The following is a 14,259-nucleotide window of genomic DNA, read 5'->3' as shown; positions in this document are numbered from 1 at the left end:
TGAGAAATGAGACTGTGAGCCCCATGTGGGACAGGGACCGTGCTCAACCAATTTGCTTGTATCCACCCCAGCGCTTAGAACAGTTACTGACGCATAGTAAGTGCTTAACAAAGACTGTTTGAAAAAAAATAATGTAACAGACACATTCGTTGCTCACAGTGACAATTGCGGTCTTTCTACTTAGCCTGCTGCCAACTCGGAGAACTCTCCTAAGTGCAGTAATAATAATAATAGTGGTCTTTGTTTGGCACTTACTTTGTGACAAGCATTATACTGAGCACTGGGGTAGATAATAATAATAATAATAATAATAATAATGGCATTTATTAAGTGCTTACTATAATAATAATGGCATTTATTAAGCACTTACTATGTGCAAAGCACTGTTCTAAGCTCTGGGGAGGTTACAAGGTGATCAGGTTGTCCCACGGGGGGCTCACAGGCTTCATCCCCATTTTACAGATGAGGTAACTGAGGCCCAGAGAAGTGACTTGCCCAAAGTCACCCAGCTGACAGTTGGCGGAGCCGGGATTTGAACCCATGACCTCTGACTCCAAAGCCCGGGCTCTTTCCACTGAGCCATGCTGCTTTCTCTAAATATGTACAAGTAAAATGAATAAATAAATAGATGTGCCGAGCACTGTTCTAAGCGTGGGAGGGATACAAGGTAATCAGGTTGTCCCACGGGGGAGCTCACAGTCTTAATCCTCATTTTACAGATGAGGTAACTGAGGCCCAGAGAAGTTAAGTGACTTGCCCAAAGTCACACAGCTAAGTGGCAGAGCCGGGATTAGAACCCATGACCTCTGACTCCAATGCCCACACTCTTTCCACTGAGCCACATTGCTTCTCTGATCAATCAATCGTTTTTATTGAGCGCTTACTGTGTGCAGAGCACTGTACTAAGTGCTTGGGAAGTCCAAGTTGGCAACATGTAGAGACGGTCCCTACCCAACAGTGGGCTCACAGTCTAGAAGGGGGAGACAGAGAACAAAACCAAACGTATTAACAAAATAAAATGAATAGAATAGATATGTACAAGTAAAATAAATAAATAAATAGAGTAATAAATATGTACAAACATATATACATATATACAGGATCCAAGATCGGCAAGTCTGACACCATCCCAATCCCTGTTCCACATGGAACTCACAATCCTGCCGCTCCAGAGTCTCAAGAGAAGCAGCACTGTCTAGTGGACAGAGGGCCTGGGTTGACACGTCTGCTGGGTGACCTTGGTCAAGTCACTTCACTTCTCTATGCCTCGGTAACCTCACCTGTAAAATGGGAATGAAGACTGTGAGTCCTATGTGGGACATGGACTGTGTCCAACTTGATTAGCTTCTGGATACCCCGGTGCTTAGTAGAGTGCCTGGCACATAGTAAACGCTTAACATATACCACAAAAATTAAAAAAGAATTAATCGACGAAGAGGCTTAAGAAGGACTTATTCTGTGTCCAGCCCTGGGGTGGAGGCAGCAGAGGATCTACAGATAATAATAATAGCATTTATTAAGCGCTTACTATGTGCAAAGCACTGTTCTAAGTGCTGGGGAGGTTACAAGGAGATCAGGTTGTCCCTTGGGGGGCTCACAGTCTTCATCCCCATTTTATAGATGAGGTAACTGAGGCACAGAGAAGTTAAGTGACTTGTCCAAAGTCACACAGCTGACACTTGGCAGAGCCAGGGTTTGACCCCTTGAGCCCATGCTATTTCCACTGAGCCACACTGCTTCTCCTTTCCCCACCTGGGATTCACAGTGTGAGCGGGAGGGAGAACTGGATCTTTTCCCCAGCATTCAGATGGGGAAACTGAGGCCCAGAGAAGTCCGGCGACCCGCAGCGGAACCAGGGGCTCCTGCCGCGCCAAACCTGGCAGGCTGGGTGGTGGGGCTAGGACTCCCCAGTCTTGAAAGAGGGCGGGTCTCCTTGGTTCTCCGACAGGCGAAAGAAGGGGACCTGACCATCATCAACCACCTCCTGGAGGACCCCACCCTGACGGCCAAGAAGTTCAAAGAGTGGAAGCTCAAGAACTATGAGTTCTTCCTGGACGTCTGTGAGTACAGCAGCGGGCCGGCTCCCCTCGAGGGGCCCTCTGAGCGGCCGTCGTCTCCGCCGCCCCCGACGCTGACTCACACACACTCCTTCATTGAGACGCACGTCTGACCCGGCCCCGCGCCATAGAAACACTCGAGGAGCTGGACTCGGGGGGACGAGGACGCGAGGGGAGCCGCGTTGCCTGAGGAGCCGGGGCCGTTCCCCCGGGAGTTATCTCCCGCTCCGTCCCGCCAAGGCGCGTGCGGCTCGGCCTGAACACAGCCTAGGGAGGAAGCGGGAGGCCTCTGAGGTATTTTTCTCTCCCCCTTGGCGATGGCAGAGAGGCCCCCAGATGGATGAAAGATACACCTTCTTCCCTACCTAGAACAGAGTCCCATGGGGGGCGGGAAGGGGGGTTGGGAAGGGGCTGACGATTCCCGTCCCGCCCATGCAACCCCTGGCATCTTCTCCCCAGAAGCCCACAGGCCCCTGTCCCGGGGCCACATGGCTCTCCGGCCCTGCGCCGCTCCGAGGAGCTGAGCCGGTAGTGGTCAGGGGCCGAGCTGCCCGTGTAGTGTGCCTTACTGAGGGGGGTGACTTTTGTGGCGGGGCAGCAGCCCGGCCACCCAGCAGGCTCCTGCGAAAGAAGGGGAGGGGGCGAGGGGACAATCTCTCATTCTCTCTCCCAACTCAACTTGGGCCCAGGACGCGGGGCCAGAGTTAGGATGATGACAGTGAGGGCGTCCCTGCCCTCAACAGGCAATTCCCCAGCCCTCGAGGGCAGCCCCGGTCCTCCCCCCACCCAACCCCTTCCCCTCCTACACCCTCACCGGAGCCATCCGGCGACCCCGAGCCGACGGGCTGTTTGGGCTGGGATTGGCAGTTGCGAGCAGGTGCTACCCCCTCCCCCCCCCCGCCACCCACTCTGTGCTGGAAAAGTGCCACCCACCTCCCACAACGAGAGCCCCCCCTCGCCTTCCCGAGACATTCCCAGGAAGTTCCCGAGGCGTACCCAGTAGAGCGGCCCAGGAGAACTGGGCTGGGGCTGCAGCCCACCGACAAAATCCAGAGCCACTGTGAAGGCGGCCCCTCCCCACACCCCGGGTCCCTCCTCCGACCCAAGGTGGGCCTTCAGGAGCCTTCGAGGTGCAGACCCCCAGCGCCGTGGAGCTGAAGAAGAGGGTCACTCCGTTTCCCCCGGCCCGTCTGGGACCGTGCCACGGGAGCAAGGGCTCCATTCATTCATTCATTCATTCAATCGTACTTATTGAGCGCTTACTGTGTGCAGAGCACTCTACTAAGCGCTTGGGAAGTACAAATTGGCAACATATAGAGACAGTCCCTACCCAACAGCGGGCTCACGGTCTAGAAAGGGCAGGCCCATGAAACAGGTCACCAGAGGGGCTGGGTGGCACGAGGCTTGTGAGAAGCACTTGCCACCCTAGCCCAGTGACACCTGAGTCCCATGGCACCTCCTCTCCCTGCACTTCCACGCGCACCGTGAAACAAGCATTTGTCTCAGAGGTCCATTTCTCTCTCTCGCCACGGTTGGCATCGGATTTAGTTCTCCGCGAGAATGATATTATTTGGGGAGAGACGCTACTCTCCCCTCCCATAATGGGTTCTGGGTATCCGGCATCCTAGAGGCAGTCGCCCTGCGGTCATCGTCAATCACGTCATCGTCATCATCCTGTACTTCCCAAGCGCTTAGTACAGTGCTCTGCACACAGTAAGCGCTCAATAAATATGATTGATGATGGTTGATGATGATGATCCTGGTCATTCTGGCCAGCGGAGGGCTGGTGGAGATGGGGCACGTACCGCTTCCACAGAGAGGCTACTCCTCGCCACCAACCTCACTCAAATCGAAGCTGAGGTTCCCGGGCAGTCAGGCAGGCAAATCACCAACCTGAATAGATTTACTATGTGAACGTTTTGGTTAGTTTACTCCTGAATAACGAGGACCAAGAGGAGAGAATCCCGCCCCCCCTAACGTCTGTTCCTAACAAATCCGGGAAGCAACGGTATAGAGAAGCAGCAGTAGTGGCTAAAGCGTGGGCCTGGGATTCCAAAGGTCATAGTTTCCCATCCCACCTCCACCACTGATCTGCTGTGTGACCTTGGGCAAGTTGCTTCACTTCTCAGGGCCTCAGTTACCTCATCTGGAAAATGGGGATTGAGACTGTGAGCCCCACTTGGGACAGGGACTGTGTCCAACCCAATTTGCTTGTGTCCACCCCAGTGCTCAGTACGGTGCCTGGCACACAGTAAGCACTCAACAAATACCACGATTATTATTATTATTATTATTATTATTATTGTTTTAGAGGCATCCATCCGCCCATCCGTCGGTACTTTTCATTAGTTTTGTTAAAACCTGGGTTCCCCAAGGATCGTAGGATGAAAATGACTTTCTGAAACAAACGACCGTGGATGATGGGCAAACTGCAGTCTGACTGTACTGTGACCGTGTGTATGGAGTGTCATGGGGTGAACAAATAGCAGAATGTGCAGAGCTTTTGTATTTTGTACTCTCATATATATATATATATATATATGATCACAAACAGTCTGAATTTGGCCCCAGATTTAAATTCTATTAGTGGTGGGGGGGCGTTTGCGTGTTTGTGCGCATGTATAAATGTATATATGTATACATATATACATATATATAATGAGCTCAAGCTTTACTGGACCCCAGAAGCAGCCCCTGGAGCTACCCCCATTAGAAAGATCAGAAAGCACCACTTGAGAAAAGAATTTGCTATTGATCTTTGCTGAAGTCTTTGAGTCACCAGTCAGGCAACCCCTTAAGATTCCCTCAGATTCATTCAATCGTATTTATTGAGCGCTTACTGTGTGCAGAGCACTGTACTAAGCACTTGGGAAGTACTCAAATGCTAGCGGGAGAAGTCCCGTTCACAATTCCCGTCTCCAAGAGACTAGTCTAGCCCAAGGACCGCATCCCTGATTTCTCAGAGGGAGAAGGCACCGTCAACTAAACCAGTGGCATTTCTGAATGTTAAGGAGGAACATAGGATCAGAGCGGAGCATTGTTTTCACCCTCCAGGGGCTCAGACGTCACTGGAGTTTGAACGTGATTTCTCGTGAGGCCTTAACCGGTGGTGGTGCGTGGCGGGCCAGTGGCGTCTTGTTAAATTCTCATCTTGAGGACGGTGATCACCCATCCTCAGAGGCAATTCTGATCAATCAGTCAATGGCATTTATTGAGCGCTCACTGTGTGCAGAGCACTGTACCGAGGAGAGTCCAGTACAACAGAGTTGGTAGACATGTTCCCTGACCACGACGGGCTTACCGTCCAGCGAGAAACCGAGAGGGGGCACGGAGCGAAGAACCACCCCAGCCGTGGGATCGGCCACTGTCCTGATTGCTTGAGGGAGTCCAGTCAAGTGAGAAGACCACACAATCCCTCCCCTCCAGGAGTTTCCAGTCGAGTCAGAGAGTATGAACACTAAACCGACCCAGTAGGCCAACCCAAAAGAAAGCGTCATCGTCCAGATCGCTGGAAACAGCCGCTGAGGTGGAGAAGATTCTGAATGAAGTCGGGGGGAAAGAACAAAGACCAGGGATGCAGGAGACCCCGGTTCTTCACTCCCGGCCCTGACACAGGCCTGGTGAGCGACTTCAGGCAGGGCATTTGACCTCTCCAGGCCTCTGTTTCCTCATCTGTAAAATGGGGCTGTCAGTATCCACTTCTCCCCCGACACCCCCAGCCTCGCAGGGCTTGCTGGGAGGGCAAAACGAACTGCTCGATATGAGGGTATCGGGGGGAAAAATGAAGGTCCCAGGTAACTTCAGGGTGGCATCAGAATGACCCAACTCACAAGTGGCACAAGGTCCAGAGAGGGTCTCTCCTTGGTCCAGTTTTCCACTGGGGGGGGAGGGCAGAGGCACACTAACAGGTGAGGGGAGGGTGAGCATGTTGTTAACCACACGCTAAGGGGAATGTTTAGCACAGCAGGGTCAGAGACCCCAGCCCCTGGCCCCCACAGCGAGTAGCGTTCACTGGAAGAACTGCCTAGTTGAGAAACGTTTCCTGTTTTCTCATTAAGCCTTTCAAATGAACGGGAAGTCACTCTCTTGGGTGTTTTATGGTCTTTTCACCCAACGACAGCAGGCTCAGACCCTCGAAAGAGGCCATCGCCAGGCCTCCCCACCTTCCCTCCATCCTCCACACCCCCTGCTTTCCCTTTGGTCCCAGGCACCAGCCGGGGTGTGCCGTGTGGGATTTCACTGGACATCCCAGGAGGGCAGGAGGGGTGGGGGAAGGTACTCCTTTGGGTATCCACCTCATGGGCAATAGGCTGGGAAAGCTTGGCTACCAATCTGGGGCCCCAGTGACCTCAGCTGACAAGTTTCCCCAGTCCAGATGGTTGTGTGCCAGACACGTCCCCCATTGCCCCCTGCCCTCCCTCACTAGTGACATGGACACAAACCTATCTTCATTTCCCATTTCTTAACATCCCGCTCCCCGTCCCGGGGACTCAGGAGCTCTGCGGTCGGGCTAAGCCAAGCTGACCGTCGGAACGGATTTTGACCCTCTGTTCTTCCAGGAAACTGAAGCTTTTCCATTGGTTTAACTAAAGCTAGCGACTAAGCGGGGAAATCAGAAAGTGCGTTAGGCCTCGAGAAACCTTGGATAGTCCATTCCTACTGAGACCGTGCCAGAAAGAGACGCTCCTCATTATCACCTCTAAGTCCCAGGCCAGACAGGGCTCGGGCCTAGCTCATTCAGTAGGAAGCGAGGGACTTTTTTTGATATCGCTTCAATGTGTGAAAATGTCTGACACACCCATGCTGAGGCTTTTGCACTCTAGCTGCATAAAAACTGTGAAACAGACTGTAGCAAATCTTTTTATCTTCCGGGGTGGAGATGCCAAAGCACGAGGGGGGGTTTCCTTGGGGGTCCATCCATTCACCCGCTCTTTCTCCGCTCACCAAGTGTATTTCCGACGCCCCGCTAACTTAAGACCTCTGGCACAGAGGGCTGGGAGTGAGGCGGGCTGGCATCTCCGGAATCTTTGTTTTGTAAATATGGACATTACTCCTCCTTCTGTAGCAATAGAAAGTGCTGAACCAAACTTTCACTAGGACTGTTCTCCGCCCGAAAATATCTTATCGATCCAGAGCCCGCGCCTTGAATAAAAATCGGGGAGTCTCCGTGACTTGTGGCAACTGTGTCCGTCGAGCGGCCTAACTTTCGACCGGGAATATGTCGTTGTTCTTGAGGGGAAAAATGGGTCGTGGCAAAGATTCTGAAAAGTTTGTTTCATCCGGGAATACACGTTTGTTTCTGAGGGAAACATGGGTCATGGTAAAGGTTCTGAAAAGTCCGAGCGGGCGTCTTCCCGGATTAGGGATGGTAGCCGGGAGCGCAATCGGCCAGAAGGCCGATCCCATGAGGGGATCCCGGAGACCTGCCTCTCCTGTCCGGGGCCGGCGGATGTTCCCCCAGAATTCCCCCCTCCCATTTGGGTCTCAAGGCGGGACGTCCCCTCCAACTAAGATGTCATTCGGCATCTGAATGAAAACCAAATTATTCAACCCGGCAGACAGGAGACCGAAACACTACCGGTCTAGGCTAGGTAGAAGGGCGTTTCAACCCTGGGAAAATAGAGAGCTTCTCCGGTCTCCCCAAGATGTTTCACGTTTTCTAGTTCTACCACAATGGGAGTTGGTCCCCTAGTTTCTTTAGGCTGTGAACATCTGGTACTCTTCCTTTGGTTTTCCCTTCAGAGGAGTTCTGGATACCTTACAATAACCGGCTGCATTGTTTTCTATCATGGATTAAACTGTTACCTTTTTGTCCGTCAACAATGAGGATTTATGAATGGGAAACTTCACTGTGTGTTGCTCACTGGGCATATACCTCTGGTACACTGCACAGACGTGTAAGTTGTAAGTTGCACTGCAACATTAAAAAAAGGAACATATTGCTCTTTTTTCAAAGATATTAACTTATTTAAGAGATGTAAGATGTACATTCTTGAAACAATAACTGGTTCTTCCTCAATTCAAAAGTAGCTTTTGTTTTGGGAAGAGTTGCCAACTTCAGTTGTAAATCTGGACTTCAATAAACTGAATTCTCTGCACTGAAGCCGTGTGCTTCTCCTGTGACTCGTCTCCAGACCTCACCTCGAATAGGAAGGACAACTCGCTCTCTCTCTTTCCCTCTCCCTATAGATAGATACATAAATACACATACACAATTGGGGGTGGTATCTTCACATCATCTAGCTGGTATCTCATTAAACTCCTTGTAGGCAGGGAATGTTTCTACGTGTCTGTTATACTGTACTCTCCCAAACATTATTAATGCTTGGCACACTGTAAGCACTCAATAAATACCACTGATGATGATTCCTGACTGGGAAGCTCTTCATACCAGGCTAGGGACCCACTGCTTGGAAACTTCTTGGCCCCGAAGGTGAAATTCCCCAACCCTGTCAGGGTTGGGATGAACGAGGCGAGGCAGGAGCTCACATCGGACATCTTCCAGGGACAGATCTCTCTCCCCCAACCCTCCCCTCGCAACTCCTCATTTTTAAAGCTGCAGTCACTCAGATTTGTTCCAGGTAGAACTCGGGAGGGAATCTGATCAATGAAATGTATTGAGTACTTACTGTGTGCAGAGCATTTGGGAAAGTACAGTACAACAGAGTTGGTAGACATGTCCCTTGCCCACACGAATTTACAGCCTAGATTGGCTGTCCCCGAGAAGAAAACTGTTGGTTTTGGATCTCGGGCCGGAGGCTCAGCAGGCCCTGGAGCGAGAGGACTCGTGACAGACCGCAGACCTTCTGGTCCCTGGGTGGAGGATTCAATGCCAGCAAGCAATTGAATGTGGCATGGCAAAGGGGAGGGATGATTCTCGGGGATTTTTGTCTTCCAAAACGCAGTTTTCTCTCAACTTTTAAAGAATTTTTAGTACAACTCAACAATGACAGTCAGTCAATCATATTTATCGAGTGCTTATTATTGTATGTAGAGCGCTGTACTAAGTGCTTGGGAGAGTACAATCTAACAGACGCCTTCGGTGCCAACAATAGAGGGGCAGATAGAGGGGCAGTGCTCTGCACACAGTAAGCGCTCAATAAATACGATTGATGATAAATACAATTGATGAGAGCAATTAATATAAATTACAGATATGTACATAAGTGCTGTGGATGGGGAAAAGGGATGAATGCCTTTTTTAGATTCTCACCGGTGTGCTGGTCACAATCCCGTTACCACGTGAAGAACGCCGATTGGGGCAATTTCTGAGGGCAGAGCACTGAGCCGGCAGCTGTCTGCGTTGGGCTGTAATATTATTTTAGAGTTGGTCTCCCTCACTAGATTGCGAGATGCTTGTGGGGAGGGATCGTGCCTACTCACTGCAGTCCCGGGAAGCAGTATGGCCTAATGGAAAGAGCATGGCCCTGGGAGTCAGAGGACCTGGGTTCTAATCCTGACTCCTCTGTGTGTCCATAAGACAGTGATTTCACTTCACTTGGTGCTAAATTTCCTCACCTGTGAAACGGGGATTCAATACCTGTTCTCCCTCCTCCTTAAGACTTTAAACTCTATGTAGGACAGGGACTGTGCCCGACTGGATTACTTTGACCCTACCCCAGCGCTTAGAACAGTGCATGACACATAGTAAGCACTTAACAAATACCATAAAATTAAAAAAAAATACTGTAGCCCTGGGAGCTGTGGTTCCCAGGTGGGCTGAGCCCTGCCATTAGGAAGCAGCAGGCCTGGAAGACTGCGCCCAACCACCCCAGAGCCCCTCCCCTGGAGCCCCCAGCTCAACCCCCTCCACTGGAAAGCCCAGCCTAGCCGCCCTCCCCTGGAACCCCCAACCCAAAGCCTCTCCTCTGGCATCCCCAGCCCAGCCCACCTCAGGGCCCCTCCTCTGGAGCCCCCAGCCCAGCCCAGAGCCCCTCCCCTGGAGCCCCCAGCCCAAGCTTCCCCTCCTCTGGAGCCCCCAGCCCAAAGCCCCTCCTCTGGCATGCCCAGCCCACCCCAGAGCCCCTCCTCTGGAGCCCCCAGCCCAAAGCCCCTCTTCTGGGATCCCCAGCCCAGCCCAGCCCAGCTCAGAGACCCTCGCCTGAAGCCCCCAGCCCAGCCGACCCCAGGGCCCCTCCTCTAGAGCCCCCAGCCCAACCTTTCTCTCCTCTGGCATCCCCAGCCCAGCCGACCCCAGGGCCCCTCCTCTAGAGCCCCCAGCCCAAAGCCCCTCCTCTGGCATGCCCAGCCCACCCCAGAGCCCCTCCTCTGGAGCCCCCAGCCCAAAGCCAATCCTCTGGTATGCCCAGCCCACCCCAGAGCCCCTCCTCTGGAGCCCCCAGCCCAAAGCCCCTCCTCTGGCATGCCCAGCCCACCCCAGAGCCCCTCCTCTGGAGCCCCCAGCCCCTCTTCTGGGATCCCCAGCCCAGCCCAGCTCAGCGGCCCTCATCTGAAGCCCCCAGCCCAACCTTCCCCTCCTCTGGAGCCCCCAGCCCAAAGCCTCTCTTCTGGGATCCCCAGCCCAGCCCAGCTCAGCCCACCCCAGAGCCCCTCCTCTGGAGCCCCCAGCCCAAAGCCCCTCTTCTGGGATCCCCAGCCCAGCCCAGCTCAGGGGCCCTCGCCTGAAGCCCCCAGCCCAACCTTCCCCTCCTCTGGCATCCCCAGCCCAGCTGACCCCAGGGCCCCTCCTCTAGAGCCCCCAGCCCAAAGCCCCTCCTTTGGCATGCCCAGCCGACCCCAGGGTCCCTCCTCTAGAGCCCCCAGCCCAAAGCCCCTCCTCTGGCATGCCCAGCCCACCCCAGAGCCCCTCCTCTGGAGCCCCCAGCCCCTCTTCTGGGATCCCCAGCCCAGCCCAGCTCAGCGGCCCTCATCTGAAGCCCCCAGCCCAACCTTCCCCTCCTCTGGAGCCCCCAGCCCAAAGCCTCTCTTCTGGGATCCCCAGCCCAGCCCAGCTCAGCCCACCCCAGAGCCCCTCCTCTGGAGCCCCCAGCCCAAAGCCCCTCTTCTGGGATCCCCAGCCCAGCCCAGCTCAGGGGCCCTCGCCTGAAGCCCCAAGCCCAACCTTCCCCTCCTCTGGCATCCCCAGCCCAGCTGACCCCAGGGCCCCTCCTCTAGAGCCCCCAGCCCAAAGCCCCTCCTTTGGCATGCCCAGCCGACCCCAGGGCCCCTCCGCTAGAGCCCCCCAGCCCAAAGCCCCTCCTCTGGCATGCCCAGCCCACCCCAGAGCCCCTCCTCTGGAGCCCCCAGCCCCTCTTCTGGGATCCCCAGCCCAGCCCAGCTTAGCGGCCCTCATCTGAAGCCCCCAGCCCAACCTTCCCCTCCTCTGGAGCCCCCAGCCCAAAGCCTCTCTTCTGGGATCCCCAGCCCAGCTCAGCTCAGAAGCCCTCCCCTGAAGCCCCCAGCCCAACCTTCCCCTCCTCTGGAGCCCCCAGCCCAAAGCCCCTCCTCTGGCATGCCCAGCCCACCCCAGAGCCCCTCCTGTAGAGCCCCCAGCCCAAAGCCCCTCCTCTGGCATGCCCAGCCTACCCCAGAGCCCCTCCTCTGGAGCCCCCAGCCCCTCTTCTGGGATCCCCAGCCCAGCCCAGCTCAGCTCAGAGGCCCTCGCCTGAAGCCCCCAGCACAACCTTCCCCTCCTCTGGAGCCCCCAGCCCAAAGCCTCTCTTCTGGGATCCCCAGCCCAGCCCAGCCCAGCTCAGCTCAGAAGCCTTCCCCTGAAGCCCCCAGCCCAACCTTCCCCCCTTCTGGAGCCCCCAGCCCAAAGCCCCTCCTCTGGCATGCCCAGCCCACCCCAGAGCCCCTCCTCTGGAGCCCCCAGCCCAAAGCCCCTCTTCTGGGATCCCCAGCCCAGCCCAGCCCAGCCCAGCCCAGCTCAGAGGCCCTCGCCTGAAGCCCCCAGCCCAACCTTCCCCTCCTCTGGAGCCCCCAGCCCAGCAGACCCCAGGGCCCCTCCTCTAGAGCCCCCAGCCCAAAGCCCCTCCTCTGGCATCCCCAGCCCACCCCAGAGCCCCTCCTCTGGAGCCCCCAGCCCAAAGCCCCTCCTCTGGCATGCCCAGCCCACCCCAGAGCCCCTCCTCTGGAGCCCCCAGCCCAGCCCACCCCAGGGCTTCTCCTCAGGAGCCCCCAACCCAACCTTTCCCAGGAAGCAGTGTGGCTCAGTAGAAAGGGCAGGGACTTTGAAGTCAGAGGTCATGGGTTCAAATCCCGACTCCGCCAATTGTCAGCTGTGTGACTTTGGGCAAGTCACTTCACTTCTCTGGGCCTCAGTCCCTCATCTGTAAAGTGGGGGTGAAGATTGTGAGCCCCCTTTGGGACAACCTGATTCATTCATTCAATTGTATTTATTGAGCGCTTACTGTGTGCCGAGCACTGTACTAAGCACTTGGGAAGTACAAGTTGGCAACGTATAGAGACGGTCCCTACCCAACAGTGGGCTCACAGTCTAGAAGACTGTGATCTGATCACCTTGTACCCTCCCCGGCGCTTAGAACAGTGCTTGAATAATAATAATAATAGCATTTATTAAGTGCTTACTATGTGCAAAGCACTGTTCTAAGCACCGGGGAGGGTACGAGGTGATCAGGTTGTCCAACGTGGAGCTCACAGTCTTCATCCCCACTTTCCAGATGAGGTCACTGAGGCCCGAAGTAACTGGAGCTGACAAGTGGCGGTGCCGGGATTTGAATTCAATTCAATTCAATTCAATTCAATCGTATTTATTGAGTGCTTACTGCTTGCAGAGCACTGTACTAAGCACTTGGGAAGTACAAGTTGGCAACATATAGAGACAGTTCCTACCCAACAGTGGGCTTACAATCTAGAAGGGGGAGACAGAGAACAAAACAAAACAGAACACCTCCTCCAGGAGGCCTTCCCAGACTGAGCCCCCTCTTTCCTCTCCCCCCTCCTCCCCCTCCCCATCCCCCCGGCCTTACTTCCTTCCCCTCCCCACAGCACCTGTATATATGTATATGTCTGTATGAATTTATTACTCTATTTATTTGTGCATATTTATTCTATTTATTTTATTTTGTTAATGTGTTTTGTTGTCTTCTCTGTCTCCCACTTCTAGACTGTGAGCCCACTGTTGGGTAGGGACCGTCTCTATATGTTGCCAACTTGTACTTCCCAAGCGCTTAGTACAGTGCTCTGCACACAGTAAGCGCTCAATAAATATGATTAAAAAAACATATTAACAAAATAAAATAAATAGAATAAATATGTACAAATAAAATAGAGTAATAAATACGTACAAACGTATATACAGGTGCTGTGGGGAGGGGAAGGAGGTAAGGCCGGGGGGGGGGGGGGGGGGATGGGGATGTGGAGGAGGGGGAGAGGAAGGAGGGGGCTCCGTCTGGGAAGGCCTCCTGGAGGAGGTGAACCCATGACCTCTGACTCCAAAGCCCGTGCACTGTCCACTGAGTCACGCTGCTTCCCATATAGTATGCTGCTTGCATATAGTAAGCGCTTAATAAAAAATGGCATTATAATTATCATAATCATTAATTAATAATATTATTAATGTTAATAATGCAATTAATTATAATTAATATAATTATAATGATGTGATAATGAATATTATTATTAATAATAGTAATCCCTCCCCTGGACCCCCAGCCCCGCTCCAGAAGAGAAGCAGCGTGGCTCAGTGGAAAAGAGCCTGGGCTTTGGAGTCAGAGGTCATGGGTTCAAATCCCGGCTCCGCCAACTGTCAGCTGTGTGACTTTGGACAAGTCACTTCACTTCTCTGTGCCTCAGTTCCCTCATCTGTAAAATGGGGATTAAGACTGTGAGCCCCCTGTGGGACAACCTGATCACCTTGTAACCTCCCCAGCGCTTAGAACAGTGCTTTGCACATAGTAAGCGCTTAATAAATGCCATTATTATGTTATTATTATTGTCAGCTGGGTGACTTTGGGCAAGTCACTCCACTTCTCTGCGCCTCAGTTCCCTCATCTGTACAATGGGGACGAAGACTGTGAGCCCCCCGTGGGACACCCTGATCACCTTGCAACCTCCCCAGCGCTTAGAACAGCGCTTCGCACATAGTAAGCGCTTACTAAATGCCATCATTATTATTATTATTATTATTATTATTATTATTATTATTATTATTATTATCCGGCCACCAGCAGGGCGGGGCCGGTAGGGGGCGCGGCGGGGGAGGGAGGGCCCGTGTCGTGACGTCATCGGGCGCGGGCTG

The 14,259-nt window shown here is 53.7% G+C and overlaps 1 protein-coding gene across 2 annotated transcripts in view; it reads left to right on the top strand.

Annotated features, from left to right (window-relative positions):
• The window catches only part of LOC119930044 (connector enhancer of kinase suppressor of ras 2-like), a 266,115-nt gene extending 262,778 nt beyond the window's left edge, over positions 1-3,337 (top strand). For both annotated transcript variants that reach the window (XM_038748473.1, XM_038748472.1), the window contains exon 24: positions 1,949-3,337. In XM_038748473.1, the coding sequence (XP_038604401.1) occupies positions 1,949-2,170 (222 nt within the window). In that variant the 3' untranslated portion in view covers positions 2,171-3,337. The remainder of the gene's footprint in view (positions 1-1,948) is intronic.
• The last annotated feature ends 10,922 nt before the right edge of the window (positions 3,338-14,259 follow it).

This window comes from Tachyglossus aculeatus, chromosome 6 (assembly GCF_015852505.1).
Source record: "Tachyglossus aculeatus isolate mTacAcu1 chromosome 6, mTacAcu1.pri, whole genome shotgun sequence".
Taxonomy (NCBI): domain Eukaryota; kingdom Metazoa; phylum Chordata; class Mammalia; order Monotremata; family Tachyglossidae; genus Tachyglossus; species Tachyglossus aculeatus.
Note: the sequence above shows the minus strand (reverse complement) of the source record. Positions and strands in the feature narration are given on the sequence as shown.